Here is a 25066-nt window from a genome sequence, read left to right as displayed (position 1 = left end):
CGAAAAATGTGATGTGTAATAATTAATAATTTATCATTTTATATATATTTAAAAAATAATCACTCTTAATAAACATATAAATTTTCTTTATTGGTGAATGTAATATAATACATTTAAATAGTATTTTCTCTTATATGTGCCATAATTCACACTTTATTTAATATCAATAACATAACAATAAATGAACATTACTAATAATTATAACTTTTAGATACTCTTACATGCACTAACAAAGATATTCCTTCCTCATCCCTTATACAAAGCTTATGGCATAGTATTTGAATTTCAATAGAGAAGAGATGTAAGCTATTACCAAAAGATTTATAGCTACCATTTGAAATACCTTGTGTCAAAGACTTATTATTGTGCACGAGTATTAAAGTATGATTAAATATGATAATTTGGATTTGGGTTATGTTCCGAAATCCATTATTTTTATTTTTTTTTTTTGAAATGGCGGAATCCATTATTTGTCGCTATAATAATAACTCGCCATCTTTTCTTTTCCTTTTTTTTTTTTGAAGGGATCACAATGTGTCATGTTAAACACAAGGCTTACACACGAAAAGATGGGAAACCAAATAGGATCGTTTGGATTTACTTCAATCAGTATAGATGCCCATTGGTCTGATTCACAGGTAACACAAGGTATGCCAAGTCAAATACTGAACTGACTGACAATACTTACTTTTAAGCACTAAACTGCAGCTTTAGACAATGATGTACGTATTACAATTTGATTGTGAAATTCTCTATATCATGCACAAAAAAAGGCAATGGCGATTGGCGAGTGGTACGCGACATGCGTACGATAGCAAAACAAGACAATTCAACCAAAATGGCAGATAGTAAAGAGGTAGTTCATCCGTAGCACCTTGATATCTCCGCCCCTTTCTAACTCTCAACGGACTTCTCAAAGCCTCTCAATAGAGCTTCAACTGCCAACACTCGAGTTAAAACCCTCTAAAACTCATACATTGCCTCAGCCTCAGATCTCCTCTCATTCATCGGAACTCTCGCATTTCTCCCCAGAAACCAAAATGCAATCCTCATTTTCACTCTCCCTCTCTCACCCCACTACAGTTCCAAGATCAAATCACACCTTCGATTCGCTTCCTTTTGCTCCCTCTAAGCCTATAAATCTCCGTTTATGTGGTCTGAGAAGAGAGGCCTTGGGATTCTCTTCTCTCTCTCGGCGAGGACTTAAGCTTCATACTCCTACTCTTTCAAAAAGTATTTCAGCTTCTCTCACTGATAATGGGAGCCCTCCAAAGTCGTTCGATTACGATTTGATCATTATCGGAGCTGGTGTCGGTGGTCATGGAGCTGCACTTCATGCCGTCGAGAAGGTAATTCATCATGCTTAGCTAGTTCGAACTTGGATAATTTGTACTTCAATGAAATTTTAAACTTAGTTTGATTGGAAATTCTGTGCTAGGTAGATTTATTTAGTAGAACTTGTTAAAAGAGTTAACCAATTGGTGATGGAAGTCGAAGCTGTTAGGTATATGATTTACAAATTTGCTGAGCTCAGTGACTCCTAGAAGGAGATAAGAATGGATCGAGTCAATTGACAATGACAATATTGTATGCTATGTTGCCTGGTTAACAAAAGGCTTTGAGTTGCCTTTTTTTTTTTTTCCTTTTTTTTTTCCACAAATGGTATGAATTCCAAATACCATAAATGCAGGGCCTGAAGACTGCTATCATCGAGGGAGATGTGGTGGGAGGCACATGTGTAAACAGGGGATGTGTTCCTTCAAAAGCTCTTCTAGCTGTTAGTGGACGGATGCGTGAACTTCAGAGTGAGCATCACATGAAAGCTTTAGGTCTGCAGGTAATGAGCTTTTTTTATCTATTTTTCCTGCTCCAAAATCCTAATAATTTGATAAACACGCTCAATCTTGAGAAAAAAGAAGAAAACAGTATGTCGATTTTAGCATTCTTCATTTGAAGAACTAAAGTTTATGTGTATTTTAATATTTACATAAATATTTGTCAAAGCTTACAACACTTATTTTTTTCTCAAAACGTATGACAGGTTTCAGCAGCTGGGTATGACAGACAGGGAGTTGCTGATCATGCAAACAACCTCGCTTCAAAAATTCGTAACAATTTAACAAATTCATTAAAGGCACTTGGTGTGGACATATTGACCGGTGTTGGCACAGTTTTGGTAAGTTAACGTCTGTTGAATAGAGTCGGCTGGACTACAATTTACAAATTCTTGTACTTAAACAAAATAGCTGCTGATTTGAATGCTTGTAGCACATGATCTGTCGTCACATTTTTTTTCTACAGTGATATTTGATGTGCATTAAAACTATTCATCAAAATAATTTTCATTAATAAATTCAGGGCCCACAAAAGGTGAAATTCGGGAAAGCTGGTTTTCCTGACAACATAATGACTGCAAAAGATATAATTATAGCTACTGGTTCTGTTCCTTTTGTGCCCAAGGGCATTGAAGTTGATGGTAAGAATTTTTTCTCTTTCTCATTGTCTTGCTGCTTCTTTCCTCTAATCCTGTTGACTAATAGTTGCAAATGCAAAAGGTTTGAAATTCAGGGAAATGCTATGTGAAATTGTTTATATCCTATCTTATGAGGATAGATATGAATTTAAACATTTTGTTATTATCTTGGGTCTGGCATGATTACATCAGAGTTTATTGTTATATAATTAAGAGGTTACTTGGTTCAAACATAACGTAAATTGGATTAATCTTGTTAAGTTACTTATATCTAAGGGTTTTCAGGAAATAACATGTTATGAACAAATTCTTTGAGATTATGTTTAGAATATTATCTGATCAAAAAGCGGTTGTGCTTTCATCAACCAATAGTGGGACTGTGGGATTTGCTGGGCAGTAATCTTAAACTAAAAGGAGTTAACTTCTTAAGTATTATTTACTAAAAGCCTTGATAATCATAGAGGTTATTTTCAAGTACACCGATGTAATTGTCTGCCATGTTTTGCTAATTTTGCTCGTAACATTCTAATTCATGCATAATGACCCGCAGGGAAGACTGTGATTACAAGTGACCATGCACTTAAACTGGAGTTTGTTCCCGATTGGATCGTAATTGTAGGAAGTGGTTATATTGGTCTAGAATTCAGCGATGTATATACTGCCCTTGGAAGTGAGGTGGCATCTCTTAACTTGTTCATTACTCTTCATTTTATTTTAGGAAAGAATTGTTTGTGGATATTCATTGGGCAACATTAGCATATTAATTCTGGGTTGTATACATGACTTCCATGCCTGCGGTGCCTAACTTGGCATGGAAAAATGCATGCAGTTCATTTTGACACGTTTTAATTATCTCGAGTGACTATTGCCTAAGCTTCAAATTTTTTTTTTCACATGGTGTTTCTCAGCTCCTACTGCACTTATATGCCTGCTATTTGAAAATATAGCATATAAGATTATCTTGACTAATCATTGCCAAAGGTTTAATCTTTCTTTTTTCACATGAAGTTGGATCCTACTGCACTTATATGCCAGCTAGTCTGAAAAGCTTTCATGAATTTTCATAATCTAATTAAATGCTTGCGTTTTATAATTTCTAAGTAATTTATATTTGACTACTTCACATTCATGGTAAATGGTTCATCTCATAGCTTAGACTTTCAATGAAGGTTCCATATATTAGGTGTTTACTCAATACTTGATCATATAACTTGAACAGTGAATGAAGGAGCGTTTCTGTTTACCAATGAGACTTTGGGTATCCATTAAAATATGTTATTTCAGAAGCTATTAAATGCTTGCATTTTGGAACTTCCTAAGTAATTTACATTCGTCTACTGCACAGTCAAGATGAATGATCGACTCATAGCTAGACTTTAAATGCAGTAAAATTTCCATATATTAGGTGTTTACCTTATTCTTGATTATATACACAACTCAAACAGTGAATGAAGGAGTATATTCTGTTTCTATTGAGACATGAGTATCTAAATATGGTATTTCGAAAAGAAATGAGCTAGGCTAATTTACAACTTTTCTACTCTGATCAATGCCACTAGTTAGCCTGGGATTCTTCAATTTTCTTTTTCTTAGAATATTGGGTGTCTTGAGTTTTCTCAAAAGCAATCAGAGTAATCAAGTGAGCTTTTTTAGGTCACCTTTGTTGAAGCTCTAGATCAGCTTATGCCTGGATTTGATCCTGAGATCAGTAAGTTGGCTCAAAGAGTACTAATAAATCCAAGGAAAATTGACTATCATACTGGAGTTTTTGCAAGCAAGGTAATTAGGAATTGTCCGTGTGCTTCTTTTAGTTGTTATGTCAATATCTTGCATTCATATTTTCCTTTTCCTTCTCTTCTTCTTTTTGGGCATATTGCATTCATTTTTTTGGGTATTTATTCATATAGATCACTCCAGCAAAGGATGGGAAGCCTGTCACTATTGACCTTATTGATGCGAAGACCAAGGAGCACAAAGATACTTTGGAGGTAATTAGAGTCATGTGAAATCAAGAAGTTTGAGTGTTGGATGCTGATAAGAATATCTATTAGTGACCTATGAAGTAAAACCCACATTTTTAATAGTGTGAGCTGAGAGAACCGTTGCTTAAAATTATTAATCTCTGCCAGAATTTTTTGATTTGTGTTGAGACAAACTTGGTCAACGGACTTACAGATCCTTTTTGGGAACTTGTGATACTTGAGATGCAAATGGACGTTCTTGTTATTTGTCTTAATAATGCGAGTTCTAGTTTTATCTTTTGGTATTTACTTGTGATAAATCACCCTTGCAGAAGGATAGTGATACTTATATTATATAGCAGAAAGTATTTATAACTTGAATTTGTGTGGTTCCTGCTTTCTTGTTGCCAGGAAATTAAGTAAGCCAGATTCAAACTACACATTGCATTCCGGTTTTTGCAATAACATTCTTTCATTTACACGTATGTATATTTGTAATGGCCTTCTGTGGTTACTTTGGTTATAGGTGGATGCAGCTTTAATTGCAACTGGAAGGGCTCCGTACACAAATGGTCTTGGTTTGGAGAATGTCTGTATCCTTTCGTAGTAATGTGGATGAGATTACTTAGTTTGTTACACGAAAGGATAAATGGTTCTCATTCTTTTTCTCTTCTTATTGGCATAGATCAATGTGGTAACACAACGTGGTTTTATCCCTGTTGATGAGCGTATGCGCGTTATTGATGCTGATGGAAATCTGGTTTGTTCAATAATTTCCTCATGAGCACATTTCAGTGCATTATGCTTGCTTTTTGCTTTTCACTACTGACACTTGATTTTGCAATAACAACCACAAGGTACCTCACTTATATTGTATTGGTGATGCGAATGGTAAAATGATGCTTGCTCATGCAGCCAGTGCACAAGGAATTTCAGGTTAATTATAATCGGTTTTGTTGTTTCTTACAACTTTAGGTTAATTATAATCGGTTTTGTTGTTTCTTACTTCAAAATCTGGTGGTTTATTTTGAAACCTTTTATGTTTGCACACATACAGTGGTTGAACAAGTCACGGGAAGAGATCATGTGCTAAATCATTTAAGCATTCCAGCCGCTTGTTTCACTCATCCTGAAATCAGTATGGTTGGATTGACAGAGGTGCACCTTCTTACATTTAATATGTTTTTTTTATTTTGTTCTTTCATCAGTCTATTTCCTTCTTGTATATGATGCGCTATTTACATTCTCAGCCTCAAGCAAGGGAGAGAGGTGAAACTGAAGGATTTGAAGTAAGTGTTGCCAAGACAAGTTTTAAGGCCAACACAAAGGCCCTTGCTGAAAATGAAGGAGAGGGACTTGCTAAGGTTATATTTCTCAACTATTTTCCTTCTACTAGTGCTTTCTGCAACCGTAATGCAAATTTCAATTGAATCTCTTCCTGTTGTTGTCCTCTTTAGATTTGTGTAGTCTATTGGTAAAGTTATTTAATAGTTATCTAAATCTGTTGGATCCTATATGATCTCTTGCCTTGCTGCCGGACTTCATGAAGTGCAATCTCTTTCATCTTAGAACCAGTGCACTATATATGGAAATCAATGCAACTGTCAATTGAATAAGAGGAACTATTTTATGCTGTATGATCTTTTTAGCTTTGCATTGAATTGCATATATGATCCATTCATATATAGCTGAAGTGAAGATGAGATGAGGCAATTCTCAAGTGCTAAATCTCCACACTTAAACTAGGGTCTTCAACAAGAAGAGCAACCAATAGATATATCTGGAAAATATAGATTTTCTTGTGTGAAAATTGATCTGGCATTACATAATATTGAAGCAACTAAACAATTACTACAGTAGAGAATCTGTTGATGTTGTTCATCCATCCCTCTGTTTTACCATTTTTATCTTCTCTAGTATGCTTTCTGTTATCATGAAGAAAAGTTTATTCCTGGAACTGTTCCATTGTCATTTTTGGTTACTTTCTTAGTAGCATCTGCTTAGCAGCAAGACACAAGTAAATGAAAGGAAAAAAGCCTGAGTTTGCAAAGTTTTTGCCCATTGAATATCCCCGTTGTTACCAAATGAAGTTTGTTGGGTGTTGCATAAGTTTTGCATTGGATGCACCTGTTGGGAATCTTATGAGCTTAAGATCAGATGGGCGCAACAGAAAACAAAATAAATTTAAGCCATAAAAACAAACAAGTATCGATGCATGCAACAATAGAATTAAAGTTGCAAAAGTTACCTTTGCTGAATCGTTTGCAAGACTAGACCAAAGCGAAACAAATCAAAATCATTTTTTATCTCCTCTCCAGCAGCAAAACGTGACCAAGGGACTGCCCAATAATGACTTCCCTCTACAATTTCACAAACTAGAATTCTTGGCAAAAGGAAGTGTGCTAGTAACTGCCCAATAATGACTTCCCTCTACAATTTCACAAACTAGAATTCTTGGCAAAAGGAAGTGTGCTAGTACCTTAAATGTTTGTCACTTCCTTTTGGTTTTGTGAATTCGACTTAGATAGAGGGTTGAAAATCTGATCTCTATCAATTCCTGACCTGTTTAGTGCCAAAATCTTAAGAGCAAGTAGGAAAAAAATCTATTCTTTTCTCTAAGAGATTCAGCCAAAAGAGGAGGTGGAAGAAGTGTCTTTCTTTCTCTTTTTTCTCACCTATATATAGCCACATCTTCAAAGTCCTATTAGGGTTTTACTTTCCCTTATTTTATAAACTCTAATTTAGTCCTATTAGGGTTTTACTTTTCCTTATTTTATAAACTCTAATTTAGTCCTATTAGGGTTTTACTTTCCCTTATTTTAGAAACTCTAATTCAGTCAAGAGAGTGGGAAATCGGGAGAGAAAGTTTTGATTTAATTTAAATTCAAATCCAATTAGATATTGGCATTTAATTCAAAATAAACTTCTTTAAAATAAGCTGTAATCCTATTAGGACTCTCTCTTTTTTTAACTAATTAATTAAACCTTTTAACTAATTAATTAAACCTTTTAATTAACTAATTATATCAGACCTTAAACCACATTAAGCGCCCTAAGAATGCATGTCGAAATTCACCTGAGCCCATTGATAATGTTTTAAACAAAACACTTATTAATGGCCCAATAAGGAAAAGACCAAAGTACACTTTGTCCAAATTTTATCGTGTGCGATCCTGTGGGACTATTCAATGTTGGTAATGGATTTTTAAGGTCCATAAATTATAATTGGTCTCTAGCAAGACATTATAATTATCCAAATTGAATAGTTATGAATTTGCTCAGAAAATCACCCTACTAATAAACTAGTACGATCCTTTGCCATAAAATAGTATGATTTGCACAAGACATGGAACAAGTCATTTTTACTCATTGCTAAATTATTTTTCTTGACCTATCAGTGATACTGAATCAATCAAATTGATGATAACTCTTATCATACAACTTGGGTGTGGCTACACTCTTCTGAGTTTCACTAGTCAAGTGGCCGATGATATTTTCTCTTTCTTCGAGAGAGACAATCCCTTGCTTAGCATGAATCATGGCATACCGAATCATACCCGTACTTGTCAACCCATATTGCTTAGCATGAATCGTGGCATACCCATTCATACCCGTACTTGTCAACCCATTTATGGGCACATTAGGTGTAAGTCAAAGCATACGAGGACTCATCTAGACATCCATAGAGATTTCCGGTCTAAGGACTTTTAGTACAAGTATCACTGGAGAGACACTTATGACTTTCAACTATGTAGTGTTCTCGTAAGTGGATCGTTTCCAAATACAACGTTCTTAACTTGTATTTATGTTCTCTGATTAATATCCAATATCCTATAACCCGTAAAATATGATCATCTCACAGAGATCATACTAGTCTTAGTTCAATGTCACTCCCATGACATGACAATGATTGACTAGGGAAGTTTAGAATGTTATTCTTTAAAGTTTCAAGATTTTACTACTAAGTGTCTCACACTTGATAACTTGAATAAACCTAACGTTCTAGAATGTTTTATCAATTTAATATGCACAGTAATAAATAAAGTAATAAAACAAATGTCTCATCTTTATTTATCGTAGATAAACATGTCTTTACAATGTATATGAGACTAGGGCTTAATCTCATTATGCCATTCCATTTTGTTACAGTCAATGGGGTTGTTTTCTAGCGTGTTATGTTGGATTGGATTACATAGGCTTGCATTTGGACAGCATGTTCAAGTGTATGAAATGTGTGCTTTGGTGTGGCCTCGTATGACATAGGGCGTATGGACATTGGACCTCTTCACCTAATTGCTTAAACATTTATATGCTTGCTTGCTCCGCCATCCTATTTGGTTGTATCTTGATACAACCACTAAATGTGCCTTATAGATTTTGACTCCTTGAAATGCAAGCTGTTTAATTTTCATTTTGGCTTTGGATTCTAATTTAATCTAATATGACTAACTTCCATGGTTGCTTCCCTCCCCCCAAAAAATAAAAATCAGTTGATATATAGACCTGACACTGGAGAGATACTTGGAGTCCATATTTTAGGGCTGCACGCTGCTGATCTCATCCATGAAGCATCCAATGCTATAGCCTTGGGGACCCGCATTCAGGCATGTGTTCTTAACTAGTACTGTCTTCTTACCTGCACTGCTAATTATGTGAGAGCCTGTGTAGTGAACTGCTTGAGGACTTGGAAGAGTATCCTTAGGCTGCAAATTCCTTTCCTTCATATACCTTTACTCTTTTCTGTTACTCGTTATTCAAATCCTGAATGTAGTCCCAGTTGCATTTACTTCATTATGTCCTGTCCATCTGCCCTAGTCCCATACTTTCAGAGGAAAAATTTTAAGTGCATTTCATATCCTTTCTGCTTATGTTTGGCACAATGCAGGATATAAAATTTGCTGTTCATGCACATCCAACTCTGTCTGAAGTCCTTGATGAACTTTTTAAATCAGCAAAGGTGAGTTTCTCATCTGATTTTCACTTTTGAATATCACAGCAAACCATCACGATACTTGACTTGCTTCCTTGTGTTCAATGCTAAATGGATAAGAAATGGAAACTGATAAAAGCAATTTTGCGGTTGTGATACCGATTGGAAAGATTTGGCTTGGTTAAACATATTATGTCTACACACACCTTTGAATGAGAAAATGACTGAATGCAGAATGCAAATACTATTGATAAACAAATATCTAATTTGATAGAGCAACTCTGTCATAATAATACATAACAATTTCTTTTCCGCAAAATGCATGTTGTTAGAGTATACTACCTGTTATCACAAAGAGTTAACTAATTCCCAATCCTGATATTGTTCACACACATTTGTTGCATATATTTGTTTAGCTGAAGACAGAACCATCCATGTTCAAGCTAGTGACAGAAGTTTTTGATTTATGGGGCAGGTTGAAGCTCATGTGGCAAGTCAACTGAGTGAACCAGTTGCAGTCTAGGCAGCTCTATCAGTCCAAAATTTTGGAGAACTCTGCTCGTGTTAGGAATTGCATGCTAGTAAGCAGAGAAGTTGAGAAATTTGCGAAACTATTAGAAGAAACACATCAAAATTTTACCATTTCCTTGGTGGTGTTTGGGAAGGGCATCTCATTGCGGTTGTTGTATTAGTTTGAGTTTGTTGTTAATTCCATTTAAAAACAGCAGTTTATAGGTATTTAAAGTGTAAGATTCATAGAATGCTTTAACATTGGAAAATATGACTTGCAGTTCTGAATAGAGCTAAGAGTAGAGAATATCATGCTTGAAAGATATTACTTAGATACATAAAATATATTTATTTTGTCAAAATTTTTTCTTTTAATCAAGAGGTAAGGGAGTAAAGTACTCCACTTTATGCCTCGTCGAACCTAACTAATTAAAGGCACAAGATTCAAATCCCTTGCTCCTCCGTATGTGTATATGCTGAGAGACACACATACATTCTTTCTCTTTAACCCTGTCAAATGATATTACAACATAATATATAGAATTTATGTTAATGATTCGTGTTCATAAGACAATTAAATGGGGAAATCCAATTAAAATTTTTCCTCTAATTATTTCCTTTTTTTTTTGCAAGCATATTTCATATTTTATTATTGTTGAGAAAAATATCATATTAAATTTATATATTTAGTTATATAACTTTTAAATTTGATGTTTTACCCACATCTATGATGCCGAAAGCAAATTCAGAATGTATAAATAAGCCTTTTATCCAGAATAACTTGCCCCTACAGGATGAGCATCATCGAAACTTACAAGACAATGACATTCTCTACAAGTTCTGCAATGAGATAATGCCCCAAATACAAAACGCTTGCTTCTCGCTCTAGGGTATTGATCTCGTTCACAGGGCAGGGCAAAGCTAGCAGATTAACTTTTTATCTTTAACGGAAGATAAGAACAAGCATGTGATCACTTCACATAGCCATCATACAAACAGTGTTACAATCATTCCGCCATTGCCTCCCCAAATAAGAACAAACATATGTTTCTCACAAGTTCGAGTATAAGAATGGGCAACAAGGCAAACGTAAAATCACAAAAATCAAATGGAAAGAAACGAATGATAATTGGCATTAGCAATAGGATCAGGCATCAGTTGCAATTTAAGTTCCAAAAGAAAAGACAGAACATTCCATTAGAAAGAAACCAAGAACAAGAATAGACCCATAAGACTTAACAATCTTAAACAGGTATCAGTAACAATGAACCCAAAATAGAAAATGGCTTTAACAGTATAGCCATTGAAGCAAAGCCCAACAAAATACTACACCGTTAGATAAACGCTAACATGGAAACAGTTTAAAAACAAACAGCTCCTTTACTCTTCCTCAGTAGCTGTCTCACCGCTCTTCTTGTTATGCTTCCTGGCATACCTCTGGTTCCTCAAGAACTTGGGATCCATCTACCACACAAAATCAACAAGGGAGCAAGTCAATAAAAGCAAGCAATAACTATTGATTGATTAAAATCAATAGAAAAGATTAGGAACAAATATCAGAATACCCCTTTTGTGGAGGTGTGACGGTGCCTCTTAGGCTTCTTGATCCCATTCTTATGGGCCTTGTAGGACTGATTGTGCGCAGTGTGATTTTTTGACTTGGCCATCTCTGCAACACAATCATTAAGAAAAAGAAAAAAAGAAGAAAAAACATAGCTTTTGAACATGAGAATCAAATTCCAGTTTCAGGGTCACGACGAATCGAGTAATACCTTGGAGCAAGGAGGAGGATGCAACACTGCAGCGAAATGCGAAGGATGGTCCGGTCTGTAAAGAGAAAAACCCTAATTATGGTAGCTTTATATAAGTTTTAGTTACTAAAATGCCCTTGGGCTAGTTTTACAGAATTGGGCCGTTTAAGATTCATCCAAATCTTGAATTTGGGCTTGGCATTCTCCTGCATGTGCCCATTGTTGGTGGGTGGAGTTGATGGCTGATGACATGGGACTCCTCATTGTATAGGAATTTCCAAATATATCTCACCGGTTTAATCTAGATGTTATATTATATATGTGCACATTTTATTAATTCTATAATTTTAATGGGCGACTCTCCAATTTTTTCTGTAATTTACATTTTACATTCTATAAAACATATTAACGATAATATTTAAATCATATTTATTAAATATTTTTAATCTTTTATTTGGAAACAAAATTTTCATTATAAAAATTACTACTTTAAATTTAAAATTATTTTTAATAAGTACATTTTCAGTTTAAAAATTATACAATTTGTTTTAAACGACATTTTGGACCTCAACACCTAACCAAATCACGCATAGCTTTCTTTTGCAGTTAATTCTGGCAAACGCCAAAAACGACATAAGCGCAGCTATATATATATATACATATAAGCAGCGACCCTGAATTTTGATTTTTCAATCCCTGCTCTGTCTCTGCTCTTCCCTTCTGGTCCCTTTCTTTAGCATTTGTAGATCCCCAATTCCTCAATTCACCTATATATATACACACACACGCATAACTGTGTTACTTTGGGTGTTTTTAACTGCCCAATAAAGCATCATGTTTCTGTTAGATTGGTTCTATGGAGTTCTTGCTTCTCTTGGATTATGGCAAAAAGAGGCCAAGATTCTTTTCTTGGGTCTTGACAATGCCGGAAAGACTACTCTCCTTCACATGTTGAAAGATGAGGTTCTGCAAATTTGCTTTTTGATTTTTCGTTTGTAGTGTGTTTTTTTTCCCCTTCTGTTTTATCTGTATGGGTTATTGAATCGGGGATCTCTCTTGCAGAGACTGGTACAGCACCAGCCGACCCAGCACCCAACATCGGAGGAGTTGAGCATAGGGAAGATCAAGTTTAAGGCTTTCGATTTGGGTGGTCATCAGATCGCTCGCCGTGTTTGGAAGGATTACTATGCTAAGGTAGCCATAATTTCCTGATTTCTCGGTGCTTTGCATCTGAATCACTTTCAATAGGCTTTTTTTATATATAAAAAAAAAATTTATTTATGACTTTCTGGCTTGATTCCTGAGGATAGATTCTCGTTTTAACTTTGTATAAGTAAATTTGTAGATTGAAATGGGTTTAAATCTAATGTCTCTTTAATTAAAGGATTGGGCGTTTCAGTTTTCTATAATTAACCAACAACTGCATTTGTGGTCTATGATATCTGTTGATTGAGGAGTTTCATGATCATTATATGTGGAAATCGATTTTGTTCATTTCATGGGTTGTAGTTTCTGAGGTGTTAAAGCGAGTAGATTTATAGCCCGTTCGCCATTGATTGTTCTCTCATTTCATTGGGAAGAACTGGTTCTTCACCCACTCATTTTTATTGGAAAAAAGTAATTTGAACTGTGGTCATCTTCTCTCCCGTGCAGCATTGACATCAGATAGATCTGGTTCCAGCTGAATTGTTTCAAAATATTATGTGTGTTTATTTTCTTGTTTGCTGTGGTCTTCAAATACATTTATAAGTTTTCACTTATGCAGATTTAGATGAAAACTGGGCTTTATGTATTTTTCCAAACTATTTGTTGCAACTTTCATTTCTTATCCATGCTTATTTCAAAATTCAATTTTCAAATTGTTAAATTGCATGGAAGGTATGCCTGGTTTCTCCCTCTTATCATTTGCTGTGCCTTCATAATCCCAGATAAGCATCCCTTGTATTTTTCTGATCCATGGGAATTGGACAATGGAAGTCTCGTTTTAGTAGTAGCTTTCCATGCCTCTATGAAAGACACATTGAAATGTGCTTTCAGAAAGAATATCGTAACAGTTTTGTGATTATTAAGATCTTCTTCTGAAAAGTCTATGGCTGGAGGCATTTATAATATCTTCTGAAAAGTTTGAAGATAAAATTGAAGTATTCCTTTCACATTGGTTGATCGAATTAACAGGTTTTTGTTGACTAAAATACCTTTTTGAGTTTTTTCATGCACCTGTTAATTCTTAATTCTCATTTGAAGCACAATTAAATCAATTACAGATGATGTTCATTTCATCTGGTATGGGGATATATGATGTAGTATCTGAAATATTTAACTACTACTTTGTAGCTTGCTCAATTCTTGTAGATAATGTTATGTGAGATAGTAGAATCCAAGCAACATTTTTCTCCATGAGCAGGTGGATGCAGTGGTTTACCTGGTGGATGCATATGACAAGGAGAGGTTTGCAGAATCAAAAAAGGAATTGGATGCCCTCCTTTCAGATGAAGCGCTGGCCAATGTTCCTTTTCTCATTCTTGGCAACAAGATTGATATCCCCTATGCAGCTTCTGAAGATGAGCTTCGTTATCACCTCGGTCTTACCAATTTCACAACTGGCAAGGGGAAGGTCAATCTAACAGACTCCAATGTTCGTCCCCTTGAAGTTTTCATGTGCAGTATTGTTCGCAAGATGGGATATGGTGATGGCTTCAAGTGGCTCTCACAATACATCAAATAAGCGTTTTTCTGAAAACATCTGGCCTTGTATTCTTTTGGAGCATTTGCTGTCATTTTTGCAGTGTCTTACCGCTATTAGATTGAAGATGGAATTTCTTGTTTGTCTTCAATAGATTGGTTGGAGGATTAACATCACTTGAAACATTTGATTGATAACTCAGCCATTGTGGACTTTGGTGTTTATTGAAGAACAAAGTTGTGTGCAATTATTTTGTGATGCTCTATATATTCCAAGGATTAATAAGGTCATCATCATTGTTCATCTTACAATAATATCTGTTTTGGATCCAAAATTTCAGATCCTGATCTGATCTTTCCCTGTTCCGCATTGGAAGTTCTGATTCATCAACTGGTTTCAGCTTTTCTCCATTTTATGGGGGTTTGCTGATTATCCTGAATCTTAATGCCACCAACCCTGAACTTTTAGGAAGACACGTGATTCACATTTGTGTACAGAATTCTCAACCACTTGGGACCATCTGCTCAACTAATTTTACCATCTTATTTCTTTAGTAAAAAGAAAATGTATATTCATATTTTTTGGGTCAAAATCTATTTAGTTTTTAATATATGAATTTTGTAATTCAATTGTATTCTTTACATAAAATGATAAAAATAGAAATCATTGTCTGTATAAATAATTGTAAGGTTATTGTATTCTTAGCAAAGTAAATTTTAATTTTGCTATAAAGGACATCTTAAATCGCGATGATTTTCATTTTTCTCAAATCTTTTTTAATTTTAGAAAATTTTCATTTTTAAGAAAATTTTCAATCAGGGAAATAAAATTAAATTAACAAAGCCGATTAAATAAGCTGAGGATGCTAGCCTATTTGGCACACACTTGATTAATTCTCAAAGAATTAAGGCTTGCAAGAAACCGAAAAGCAATATCAAGAACTTAAGCTGATATCATGAAAGGGTAAAAGTGCATGACCAGATTATAATAGGCGTCTACCAAGATGTACAGGCTACTATAAGGCATTATTCTACACTAGGAACATTCACATTTTGCATGCATACGATCAATAAATGGCAAGATTATCAACCAGCATCTTCAATCAGGTTCATCTGTCCAAGTCGATATCATGGTCAAGAAGCCCTCCATATTCCAGCTGCAACAACACACAAGTGATTATCTGCAAAATCTAATTGTCAGACCATCAACTCTAGGCAAATGAAATCACTTACCTCTGCTTGGTTACAAGTCAATTTCATCCTTCGATATTCTTCTTGTGCCTTCTTTGATCGGAACATGGCTTGAACCCGTACAACTGCTCTCTCAACACGCTCTTCAGCTTGTTTCCTACTAACTTGGAAGAAGTCTTCCTCTGCATCATTTTCCTCCCTCTCGTCCGCTACTACTTCAATAGGATCAACATGAAGGCCACGGAAGCCTTTTCTTTTTAGACGCCAACGCAGAATTGCTTTCTCAAGCACTCCAACTGACCAGACTATCTTGCGGTATTGCTTTCTCACTTGGAAGCCCCGAAAAGCAGCCTGCATTAGAATAAAACAATTCAATTATTCATATGCTTGAGTTCATTAGAAAAAAAAGAGAGAGCTTCATAAACACGAAGGAAAAAATTGATTTACTTTATGTTTAATAGATTATACTCGAGACCTTGTGTTAAAGTTTAATTCTTGATGACAAGGGAGTAAATAAGGTCAAAATTTTTTAAATATAAATAACCTGGTCCATTCATAACTGCTAAGATTGACTCAAAGCAACCGACTAGAATTAGGTCACCATCACACTGCCAAGAAGTGTCAAGCAATATCCAGATGACCAATAAAATGGAAGAACGTGCTTACCTGAATTCTGATAGCAACCCGACGCATATTAAGGAATTCCTTCCGGATTTTCCATGTCCGAAACCTGTGCTGGATTCGGGCAGCAGCTGCCATCCTTTTCCGTGTTTCATAGTTGCGAAAGGCATGTTGAATCTTCATTGCTGCAACTATATTTCGAGCTTCATCCTCTGGATTTGCAACCTGAACTGCTTTAGTCCGAACTTTTAAGGAGTGTTCTTTAATTGCAGCCTGAATACGTGCTGCTGCATCAGCAGCTGTTCGGTAGGCTGCTAAAGTATCCTTGAGATAAAGCTGCTCCTCACTTAGGTTCGCAGAATTTATACTGTCAGTTGAACTTGTTTGCAGGGAGCCACTAACATTTCCGGCTAGAGACATATCCTTGAATTGTGCTACTAAAGACTTTTCTGACAGATAAGCTGCTAAGCCATCATAACCCTTTGCAGATGCAAGATCAGCAGCAGTGCATCCACCAGGATGTTCTGATGTGGGGTCTGTGACCAAGTTTGGCTTTGCCCCTGCAGATAAGAGAATTGCAACCATTTTCTCCCTGAACATGGAGACGTTTCAGAATTGGAGAGAGATTATTGACCCCAGATTTACATAACGCTATATGCTCTTCAGATTCACATAATTGGAGATGTATGCAAAAACACAAATGATGAGAAGAAAAAGAATAGAATGTAAAAGAGAAGATTGAAAGGAATTGGGGGGAGGAATCAGAAGGATTCCAGTTTGTTAACTTCAAGCTCAGAAAGCAATGCAGCTAAGCTGAAGAGCCATATAGAAGACTTCAACACAAAACAATAAATAACTTGGATGTACCTTCCATAATATGCTGCCCAATGAAGAGCTGTCCATCCATGTTTATCCCGAAAATCCAATGACAAGCCTGCCCATGAAAATAAATGAATAGCCCAAGTATATCCAAGAAGGGCGCATAAATGGATTGCTCCTTGACCTTGAGCATCATATTCAGTGGTTTTACGGCCTTCAACCACTCTTTCCAACAACCATTCCTTTAGCATGTTCTGCAAAGTGAGTTCAAAGAAACCATCTTTCGCTTGTGAAAATGACACTCTGTCGTCCTCAATTGACTTGTTCAAATATGTCCAACTATGGAAAATGCTAGAGGTTTTATGGGCAAACTTTTTAGCCTCCTTCAGGTTAGCTGGTGATACCTTGCTGGTTAAAATGCTGAGGCTTCTGGATGTAGAGAAAAGCAAGCAAGCAAGTCTCATCTGAAGTTTGAATTCATCCCACTTGGGTTTGTCTTCTAAAGAAACCACATGATCACGTAATGGAGGGCGGTACTCAAAATTTAGAACTTGGCTTATGGGTTTATGGCCATCCAAACTCAAAAACAGATCTACTAATCCAGGGGAATGTTGTGGTACCAAACAGCGATACACCCCAGCCTGAACAATTTCTGCACGCACACATGCATCTCCACACACACAACACAGATCCAATTTTGCTAGATGTAGAAACTGTTCATGGAAATATCCAGTAACTAAAATCTGCATAAAAAATATGAATAAATGTATTATGCAATTGAAATAGAAATGAAAGTATCATAAGCAACAAACACCATGTTTCTTTTCCTTATAAAATAACTGAGCTAATTGGAAGAAAGAACCATTTAAAAGTTTAAGTTCTGTAGATACAAAACAAGCTTATGGCCCCACATTTCTTCTGCCATACTCAGATTTTATAAAGAACTTCTATTTATATAATTTCACCTAATAAACACAGGTGTTGACAGCAAATAATGACATTTTATTCTAATCAAATAATTAGTCGGTCCTAGTTCCTCAAGCAAGAAAAGTGTCCAGATATAAGGAGAAATAGAACCATTATCAGCGTTTCATAACCAATCACTAAGGTATTCAGGATGCTCAATACATAGTTTATGAACTCACAACGTCATCTTCTACTTCATTTTTTTTTTCTTCTCTCTTTCTAACATTTTCTACAATTTGTCATGCTGACAGACAAACCAGCAATAAAAGACGTACGAAGAGTCATTCTGCACATGTTTGAAGCAAAGTACATCCCAATTTTTCTTTTCGGTTCACGTTAATCAAAGCTCTATGTTTCAAATAACAATTAGACCCTCTTCAGTTTTTATTCCATATCCCCCACCACCCCAACCCCCCCCCCCCCCCACACACACACACCCCACAGAGAAAAGGCCAATGTCAACATTGACACAAAAAGCAGCCCAAAATAGAGACAGAGGGAAGGAGGAAACAAAAGACCTTTGTCATTTCAGCTGAAAAGGCCCAAGTGTGGGAGATATCAGTGATGACAAATATTTGTTCAGGAACAGAAGATTGCAACTGATTGATTGCTGGAGAAGTGTGAGAATCATGACTAGATGAAATAGAAGATTCAACCAAAGCATTATCTACAGAACCTGCAGAGTCAGCTATTATGTCATTTATCCACTTTCCAAAACTATCTTGACTTTGTAGACCATCATTAACCAACACATCCAAAGAATCACCAGTCCCTAGTATCCTAGCATCCTTTTCCTGCACATCTGAATTTCCTTGGACTTTTGTTGCCTTACTGTAAGCATCCTCTGGAATATTTAAGCAAGAAGTGTTGTTCCTTGCAATTGGTTCAGTTAAGTAATCTAAAGGAGGAACTTCTGCAGATAAATTGTAGACTGGAAGAGGGATACCCTGTAAAGATGAAAATTGCTTAGTTTTCTATGTGCAATGACAGAATTCATAAGCAAGCTAGCACTTTATGATCTTCAGAAATGCAACTTTAGGGCTTACAAGTCAGTAGGAATAGAAATTGTTGCTTTCAGAAATATTAAATGTTCTAATGCTAAGGGATGTGTGCAAGTTGATAGATTCAGAAGCTTATTGATCTTAACCAAATGAGGTGCTAATAACTGTTTACTGAACCATAGAAATATTTTTCAGACTAATCACTTTCACAATGGCAAACTGAAAAATCAGAAATCCATTCTCAAGTTAAACTTGAGCACAGATTGGTCAACTGACTTAACTTTGGAGGTTAATTATGACTCCAGCCTAAATTCAAACTTGGAAGTACCCATAGAGTAAGGCCACAGCCAAAAGCCTTCTTCCAAAGAACAAAAAAACTAAATAGAAGTAAGCAGGCTGCCTCTGTTTATAAGTTGAAGCAGTACCCACCAGTTTTAGGTTCTTTTAATGAGGGATTTTTACATCTTAAGAGGCGTAGAAGGCAGATGCCTGTTAACTTATTAGCTCATTGAAGTACAATCCCATGCTAGAATCAATATTAAATCAAAACAAAGAGTGAAGTCTGCAATCCACTATAAAGACATAGCGTTTACTTAAAGACTGTGTAAGCCAATATTTCAATAACAAAAATTACATGTAATTTAATAAACAGTAAATTTCAGTTTCATTGGTTAGCCATTGGTCTTTCACATAGTGAAACTACAACCAAAGTACTGAAATGATGCTCTTTTTTTTTGGGTTTGGATTTGATTTTCAAAGCTTTATGGGCATACCACTTTGAACATAGTGCATCAGATACGTTAAAATAAAATCTACAATTAATAAGTGCACAATGCATTATAGGTTTATGAATACTGAGATTGGCAAATTGCAAATACCACCAAGTAAATAACAAAATATATGAACTTGAATTCAAACAACTTGGCAGCATCAGTATGAGAAAAATCAATTTCTATAACAAAAGGGCAACAGAAAAATATTGTAGGAGAAAACTTGAAAGTGTAATGATTCTGCTTACATCATTCCTGGACCCATTAACTGCAATTTGATTGTGTTGGTCAAAGCTCATATTCTTATCTGCAAACCATCAAGGAAAGAAAAACACAGATGTTTAATATAGAGACTAGAAACAGAAGTAATGGTTTTTTGACTTTCAAGCTAACGACATCGTAACACAAACATCAAGTCTCACCTTCTTTAGGCATGTGTGAATTGTTAAGATCATTCGTCACAAGCTCATCCCATTCAAGTGTATTAATTTCATGAAGCCTCATTTCATGATTTCTGACAGTTAAACAGTCACCAGGATCTGTTGACTCTCCAAAATAGCAATAGTGAGAAAATATTGCATGCATTTTCCAATGCAGAAACAGTTACCTCATAATTTGTTTAAGGTGATAAATAATAATAATGAAAAAATTTTTCCTTCACCCTTGCCAAACCAAACAAAAAAAAAGGTATAGCCCAGGCAAGGAGAAAGGTTGGGTTTGCATTTCAGACCAAAAAAACAGTCATTTGTGGAATGTACAAGTCATATCACCTATAGCTTCTTTAACACCAACATAATAGGCATGGCCAGCTCTAGAATCAAATTCTTCTGATAAAAGCCAAGGGGACTGTTCAGAGACTGAACTAGAATTTGAATTCACAGGTGTGACTGGAGAACCCTGCACCTGCTAAGACAAGTTAAACCACAGCCAAAATATTCAGTTTGGACAACCAGTTCTTTGTTCAATAAAACAGAAATTACAATTTCTTTTTCTTGTAAATATGCCAGGCAGACAGAGTCCCTAACACCAGAGTACAGCACATGGTCATAACTTGAAATTTTTCTTGAAAACTTTAAGATTGTATGGTTATGGTACACAGAATGCTTGAAGGCCTTGTTCCAGAACATGGATCTTTAAAGGAAAAGAAATCCTTCCCAAAAATTCACCATATTGGAATATAGTCAAGTAGAATTGGAGGCAGCACCTCTTACCTTACCAAGGGAAAAACAACATGCACTTACAGAAGCAGTATACTTGTGACATATTTCATTGCATAAAGGAATATAACAAGAATAACAAATTCTCCACACAAGAACTAATTGCAGAACAGAACACTTTATAACAGCTGATAAGCTATTGACTAAACTGACCTCCTGAGTTTCCCGATAGTGCACAAGGACTATATGTTCTAGAGTCCTGGAAAAGAACACACAAAACAAAACGTCAGGATGTTGAAGCAAACCCTATCAAGCATGATGTCACGTACTATGGAAGGAAGATGAGAGGAATTGATAAGAAAGTGGAAGGAAAAATGTGAATTGAGTTTTGGAGGGAAATAGGCCTTGGTGGCTTAGCTGTTGAGAGGTTGTTACAAGTTTGTTACAGCTACAGCTGTATAAATACCAGCTGGAGACATTCCTTCGGCACTTGAATAATGAAATCAATAATTCCTCCCTCTACAATTCTAATTCTCTTTCTCATCTAATCCTTTTCTCTCTCTCTCATCTCCTATTCTCTTTTCTCATCCAATCTAATTCTTACTCATCTTCTTCAATTCTCTGAGTTTCTCTGTTAAGTGTTACACATGAGCATGACTAAGATCATCTTTTACGGCAATGCTGATAATATATGCATAAGGAAATCATGATTTACTTGTATATCAATGAACTTTAACCATTACATACTTATCAAGTAGCCAATAACACCTGCGGACGAAGGTTGGGTTATCTTCCCCATGTGCATAGTATACATGAATCCTTTCTTCATTACCAACCTGAACAAAGAAACATAATGGCAAATTCTTCAGAACAGATACTTGTTAATGCAGCGATTTATTTTTATACAAAAAAAAACTATAAAAACAAGATAGGTGAATAAATCACAGGGACTTGGGAATATGTAAACATGTAATCTACAAGCAACTTCTACTTCAACTAATAGGAGGAATGAGATAGAGAAGGATAGCAAGCATTTTGTGGAACACTGAGATCCAAATTATCATGCTCAAGGCAGAATCCATTCCACGGTATCAAGCAACAATGTGATTGCATGATTGCACGTTTTAAGTTAGTGAAGAAAGAGAACTGACACATATATCGAGATATTAAATGAAGAAAGATGCATTAAGAAATCAAGAAAAAAAGTATGCATCAACTAGAGTCGACATCCATTAATTAATTCAATATTCTGATGTTAGAAATTCATAAAACTTAAGTGCATACATAAAGAACTTGCATCCATCAAATGAACAAGAAAAATATGGATAGATGCGAAACATAACACTTAAGAAATCAAGAAAATCTCACTTTTAAGTGTTCATGAGCTTCTTTAACAGTCTTCCCATCTTTCTTCTTCTTCCAATTATGACCATCTTTTCGGAAGTTCCTAAGCTTCTTACGGTCAAATAACTTAATAACACCACCTGTTACATTGTAAAACGATCAAAACTAGATATTAAAGAAAAGGAAGAAAGAAAGTTGTTCGATATTACCCAATGGGAAGACCTTCATGCCTATTAAGATGATTAATCAAACTCAAAAAGGTTGTCAGTTATTTATTCAGTGGAACAGCAGCAATAGGAATTACAAGCACTAACTACAGATTAACCATTTTCAACACCTTATTTACCCAACTTTCAATTGCCCCCGTTCCCATCACTTGCAAACAACTGGCATATAGGCTAACACATGTCCACTGTGCAAACAACTTTAGGTAACATTTGCATTGAAAAGGCAAACCCACCTGGCTGGAAAGGTCTCAACTGTAGCTAGTTTTGTCATGAACAAACAAAACCAGAAGAGAGATGGTAGATCAAGTTGAATGGAGGTAGAAAGAGAGGGAAAAAATGATGACAGGTTCATAGTTCAGATCTCTCATTTTTGTCATGAGATCTCAACTGAATACAAAATAACAATATCACTTTTATTAAAGAGTAAGAATCCAAAGCACACTAATTTTTCATCACAGTAGGCCAATTAATTCAGGTTAGAACCAACGGTAAAAAGGACTTACTTTTGGGCAAGTGTACAGGCTTGACATTAATGACAAAATACTTATAGTTACAAAGTATTGCATGAATTTCATTTGGTCGGAGCCATCTTGAACTAGCTTCCTCCATTATTTTCCCATAATCCAAATCTGCAAATGGAACAAGGCACCATTGCTCTAATAAGAATATGATTATTTATACCATGAAAAATATAAAGATTACCACCTCCTGATGAAGATTTATGAAAACCAATAAATCATCCAGGCAACTATCTTAAACTTGTGATGGAAACAACAAAGTATGTAATTAAAAACTTCAGATTTATGAAAAACAATAAATCATCCAGGCAACTATCTTAAACTTGTGTTGGAAACAACAAAGTATGTAATTAAAAACTTCAAAATATAAAAACTAAAGAGAAGCCAACCCAATTTATGAAACAACTACATGAATATGGTTTTGCTATTCCTCGGCCACCATGATCGTCACTCTTTGCCCTGTTACTCATTAATCCCTTGACCTTTTCCTCATGGTCCTGGCACATAAAATCTAACTTAATGCCTTGTTTTTAACTTTATCAATTTTAAGAGTCATAGCATATGTCTGCGCTCACTTGTCATTGTTTCTGACGAAGTGTATCCATTTCAACATGTACCATTCTTGTTCACTCCCACGTTGTTATCCTCATCACAAGTTCCCATTCAGTAATGATATTAACAATTAAATAATGACCTAAATGGATAAATATTAATAAAAAAAAATTCCATCTAGCTATGCCAGTAGGCAGCAACTTGGATCCTTCAACAAAGACGTTCACTGCTCAGCAGCAGGCAATAATTGTTGCCCCAAATCAAGAGCGTTGTTTAAAACTACATATTGTGATCTCAAAAAAATAAGAGGGAGAAAAAAATACAACAACAACAATGGGAACTTCCAAGCAAATAAAAGACAAGAGACCAAGTATTCACTATTTTAATTAATTCTCATCAAATAAAACTAACTTTTTTTCATAAAGTTGGAAGCCCAAAAGCTTTTGTAGCTATGATTCGCTCAGTATGTTAAGCACTAATTTTTTCGAAAATTACCATGAATTTTTGCTTTCAAGATGAAACAAAAGCAGTTCCAAATAGCAAAATAGTTAATACTTTCCGCTTCCCCCAAAAAAAAAAAAGAAAGAAAGAAAAGGAAAGGTACTTGCCAAACGACCAGCATGCCATGCCTAATCACAGTTATCAAACTAGCGATGATCAAACACCCAATTAAAACCCAAAACATAAATTCGGAACAGCATAGCAAAAAACCTTGCAGCGTGTGAAATCCATGAATGTCCGAACCCACAAGCAGCCCCTGCACACCACTTTCCATTGAGAAAATAATCGCACATAAAAGGACCAATTAAGCAGCCGAAAAAAAACTCCCAAAATCAAACAATCTGCGAGTGCAAAGCAAAAATCAGTAATTGCTATATAGGTAAACAAGTGAAGTTTGCAAAAATAAGCTCGTATTTGTACTTGGCTGATTCTAGGAAGGAGAAGGGAAAGGAGAGGGTAACTTTATTTTTGTTGGAGATAAAAGTCTCCCGAAGGTCTATCGTCAAATCAATTATGCATGACACGAGAAATAGGTTGATGACTGTATATGAAATTATTCAATCAGTTACTTTAATATAAAGCCTGCATTAATGCCTTTTAGTTTAAAAAAAGAAGGTAACAACCAACACTCGACAGGTCAAGCTGACGCCTGACGTTGGAGAAAATATAAATAAATAAATGTGAAGCTAAGCTGTTTTTGTTTTTGTTGGCTTGATTTCCGGCTCTGCTCAACGGCGGTGGAAGAATTTTTTTATTTTTAATTTTTCATATCGGAAATGTATAACAAGTTCCCAGCTTGCGGAGAAATTATAGAATACACTCGTGCAGAGAAATTAAAGAATACTGGTATATTAGAATGTATACAGTACAGTGTTTTTTTTTTAAAGTAATCATCATGTACGAATTTCTTATTAGTTTAACATATGAATAAATCTTTTTTTTTTTAAATCTTTTTTTTCTCTCGCTGCACTCAACCGTCTAAATAAGCCTAAAATTTAAATTTTTAATCCAAATAACCTGACCCTTTTTATTTAAGTTTAATTTACAATTTTTTTATAAATGTATATGTTATACATTTTCTCAATGTTTTTA

General features: G+C 35.3%; 4 protein-coding genes across 9 annotated transcripts; 2 read left to right on the top strand and 2 right to left on the bottom strand.

Annotated features, from left to right (window-relative positions):
* The first annotated feature begins 786 nt into the window (after positions 1 to 786).
* Positions 787 to 10236, top strand: LOC110611729 (dihydrolipoyl dehydrogenase 1, chloroplastic). 2 transcript variants are annotated; one of them, XM_021752152.2, is made up of 15 exons: positions 787 to 1349; positions 1691 to 1837; positions 2042 to 2176; positions 2359 to 2476; positions 3024 to 3148; positions 4127 to 4252; positions 4381 to 4461; positions 4961 to 5023; positions 5120 to 5194; positions 5292 to 5370; positions 5492 to 5592; positions 5685 to 5798; positions 8925 to 9038; positions 9320 to 9391; positions 9781 to 10236. In XM_021752152.2, the coding sequence occupies exons 1-15, from the start codon at positions 1041 to 1043 to the stop codon at positions 9865 to 9867; spliced, it is 1746 nt and encodes a 581-aa protein (XP_021607844.1). In that variant the 5' UTR covers positions 787 to 1040; the 3' UTR covers positions 9868 to 10236. The 2 variants fall into 2 exon arrangements, with proteins under 2 accessions (XP_021607844.1, XP_021607845.1); XM_021752153.2 differs by having other exon boundaries at positions 789 to 1349; positions 9840 to 10236.
* Positions 10237 to 10983: 747 nt separating this feature from the next.
* Positions 10984 to 11764, bottom strand: LOC110611901 (60S ribosomal protein L29-1). The gene is made up of 3 exons (XM_021752460.2): positions 11647 to 11764; positions 11440 to 11543; positions 10984 to 11338 (listed from the first exon to the last, which is right to left on the bottom strand). The coding sequence occupies exons 2-3, from the start codon at positions 11539 to 11541 to the stop codon at positions 11255 to 11257; spliced, it is 186 nt and encodes a 61-aa protein (XP_021608152.1). The 5' UTR covers positions 11542 to 11543; positions 11647 to 11764; the 3' UTR covers positions 10984 to 11254.
* Positions 11765 to 12280: 516 nt separating this feature from the next.
* On the top strand, positions 12281 to 14598 carry LOC110611900 (GTP-binding protein SAR1A). The gene is made up of 3 exons (XM_021752459.2): positions 12281 to 12588; positions 12688 to 12819; positions 14030 to 14598. The coding sequence occupies exons 1-3, from the start codon at positions 12460 to 12462 to the stop codon at positions 14348 to 14350; spliced, it is 582 nt and encodes a 193-aa protein (XP_021608151.1). The 5' UTR covers positions 12281 to 12459; the 3' UTR covers positions 14351 to 14598.
* A 644-nt stretch (positions 14599 to 15242) lies between these two features.
* On the bottom strand, positions 15243 to 24554 carry LOC110611177 (calmodulin-binding transcription activator 5). Of its 5 annotated transcripts, none has more exons than XM_043955205.1 (14): positions 24436 to 24554; positions 24185 to 24315; positions 22907 to 23032; positions 22201 to 22316; positions 21580 to 21668; positions 21046 to 21091; positions 20446 to 20581; positions 20098 to 20214; positions 19924 to 19982; positions 18423 to 18851; positions 16987 to 17681; positions 16165 to 16711; positions 15541 to 15849; positions 15243 to 15464 (listed from the first exon to the last, which is right to left on the bottom strand). In XM_043955205.1, the coding sequence occupies exons 2-14, from the start codon at positions 24246 to 24248 to the stop codon at positions 15417 to 15419; spliced, it is 2781 nt and encodes a 926-aa protein (XP_043811140.1). In that variant the 5' UTR covers positions 24249 to 24315; positions 24436 to 24554; the 3' UTR covers positions 15243 to 15416. The 5 variants fall into 5 exon arrangements, with proteins under 5 accessions (XP_043811140.1, XP_043811139.1, XP_043811141.1 ...); XM_043955204.1 differs by having other exon boundaries at positions 24395 to 24549; XM_043955206.1 differs by having other exon boundaries at positions 24185 to 24300; positions 24436 to 24534.
* Between the last annotated feature and the right edge of the window lie 512 nt (positions 24555 to 25066).

This window comes from Manihot esculenta, chromosome 3 (genome assembly GCF_001659605.2).
Source record: "Manihot esculenta cultivar AM560-2 chromosome 3, M.esculenta_v8, whole genome shotgun sequence".
Classification (NCBI taxonomy): Eukaryota; Viridiplantae; Streptophyta; class Magnoliopsida; order Malpighiales; family Euphorbiaceae; genus Manihot; species Manihot esculenta.
The sequence above is the reverse complement of the archived record's forward strand: the minus strand, read 5'-3'. Positions and strand labels throughout refer to the sequence as shown.

Excerpts from the sequence above, each read along its gene's own strand:
- LOC110611729 (XM_021752152.2), top strand. The coding sequence starts at position 1,041 with ATGCAATCCTCATTTTCACTCTCCCTCTCTCACCCCACTACAGTTCCA. Across the intron at positions 1,350-1,690 it reads CACTTCATGCCGTCGAGAAG|GGCCTGAAGACTGCTATCAT; the intron begins GTAATTCATCAT and ends CCATAAATGCAG. Across the intron at positions 5,593-5,684 it reads GTATGGTTGGATTGACAGAG|CCTCAAGCAAGGGAGAGAGG; the intron begins GTGCACCTTCTT and ends TTACATTCTCAG.
- LOC110611901 (XM_021752460.2), bottom strand. The coding sequence starts at position 11,541 with ATGGCCAAGTCAAAAAATCACACTGCGCACAATCAGTCCTACAAGGCC. Across the intron at positions 11,339-11,439 it reads GTCACACCTCCACAAAAGGG|ATGGATCCCAAGTTCTTGAG; the intron begins GTATTCTGATAT and ends TTTGTGTGGTAG.
- LOC110611900 (XM_021752459.2), top strand. The coding sequence starts at position 12,460 with ATGTTTCTGTTAGATTGGTTCTATGGAGTTCTTGCTTCTCTTGGATTA. Across the intron at positions 12,589-12,687 it reads TTCACATGTTGAAAGATGAG|AGACTGGTACAGCACCAGCC; the intron begins GTTCTGCAAATT and ends TCTCTCTTGCAG. Across the intron at positions 12,820-14,029 it reads GGAAGGATTACTATGCTAAG|GTGGATGCAGTGGTTTACCT; the intron begins GTAGCCATAATT and ends CTCCATGAGCAG.
- LOC110611177 (XM_043955205.1), bottom strand. The coding sequence starts at position 24,248 with ATGGAAAGTGGTGTGCAGGGGCTGCTTGTGGGTTCGGACATTCATGGA. Across the intron at positions 18,852-19,923 it reads TTAATGGGTCCAGGAATGAT|GGTATCCCTCTTCCAGTCTA; the intron begins GTAAGCAGAATC and ends TCATCTTTACAG. Across the intron at positions 17,682-18,422 it reads TTTCAGCTGAAATGACAAAG|ATTTTAGTTACTGGATATTT; the intron begins GTCTTTTGTTTC and ends TTTTTTATGCAG.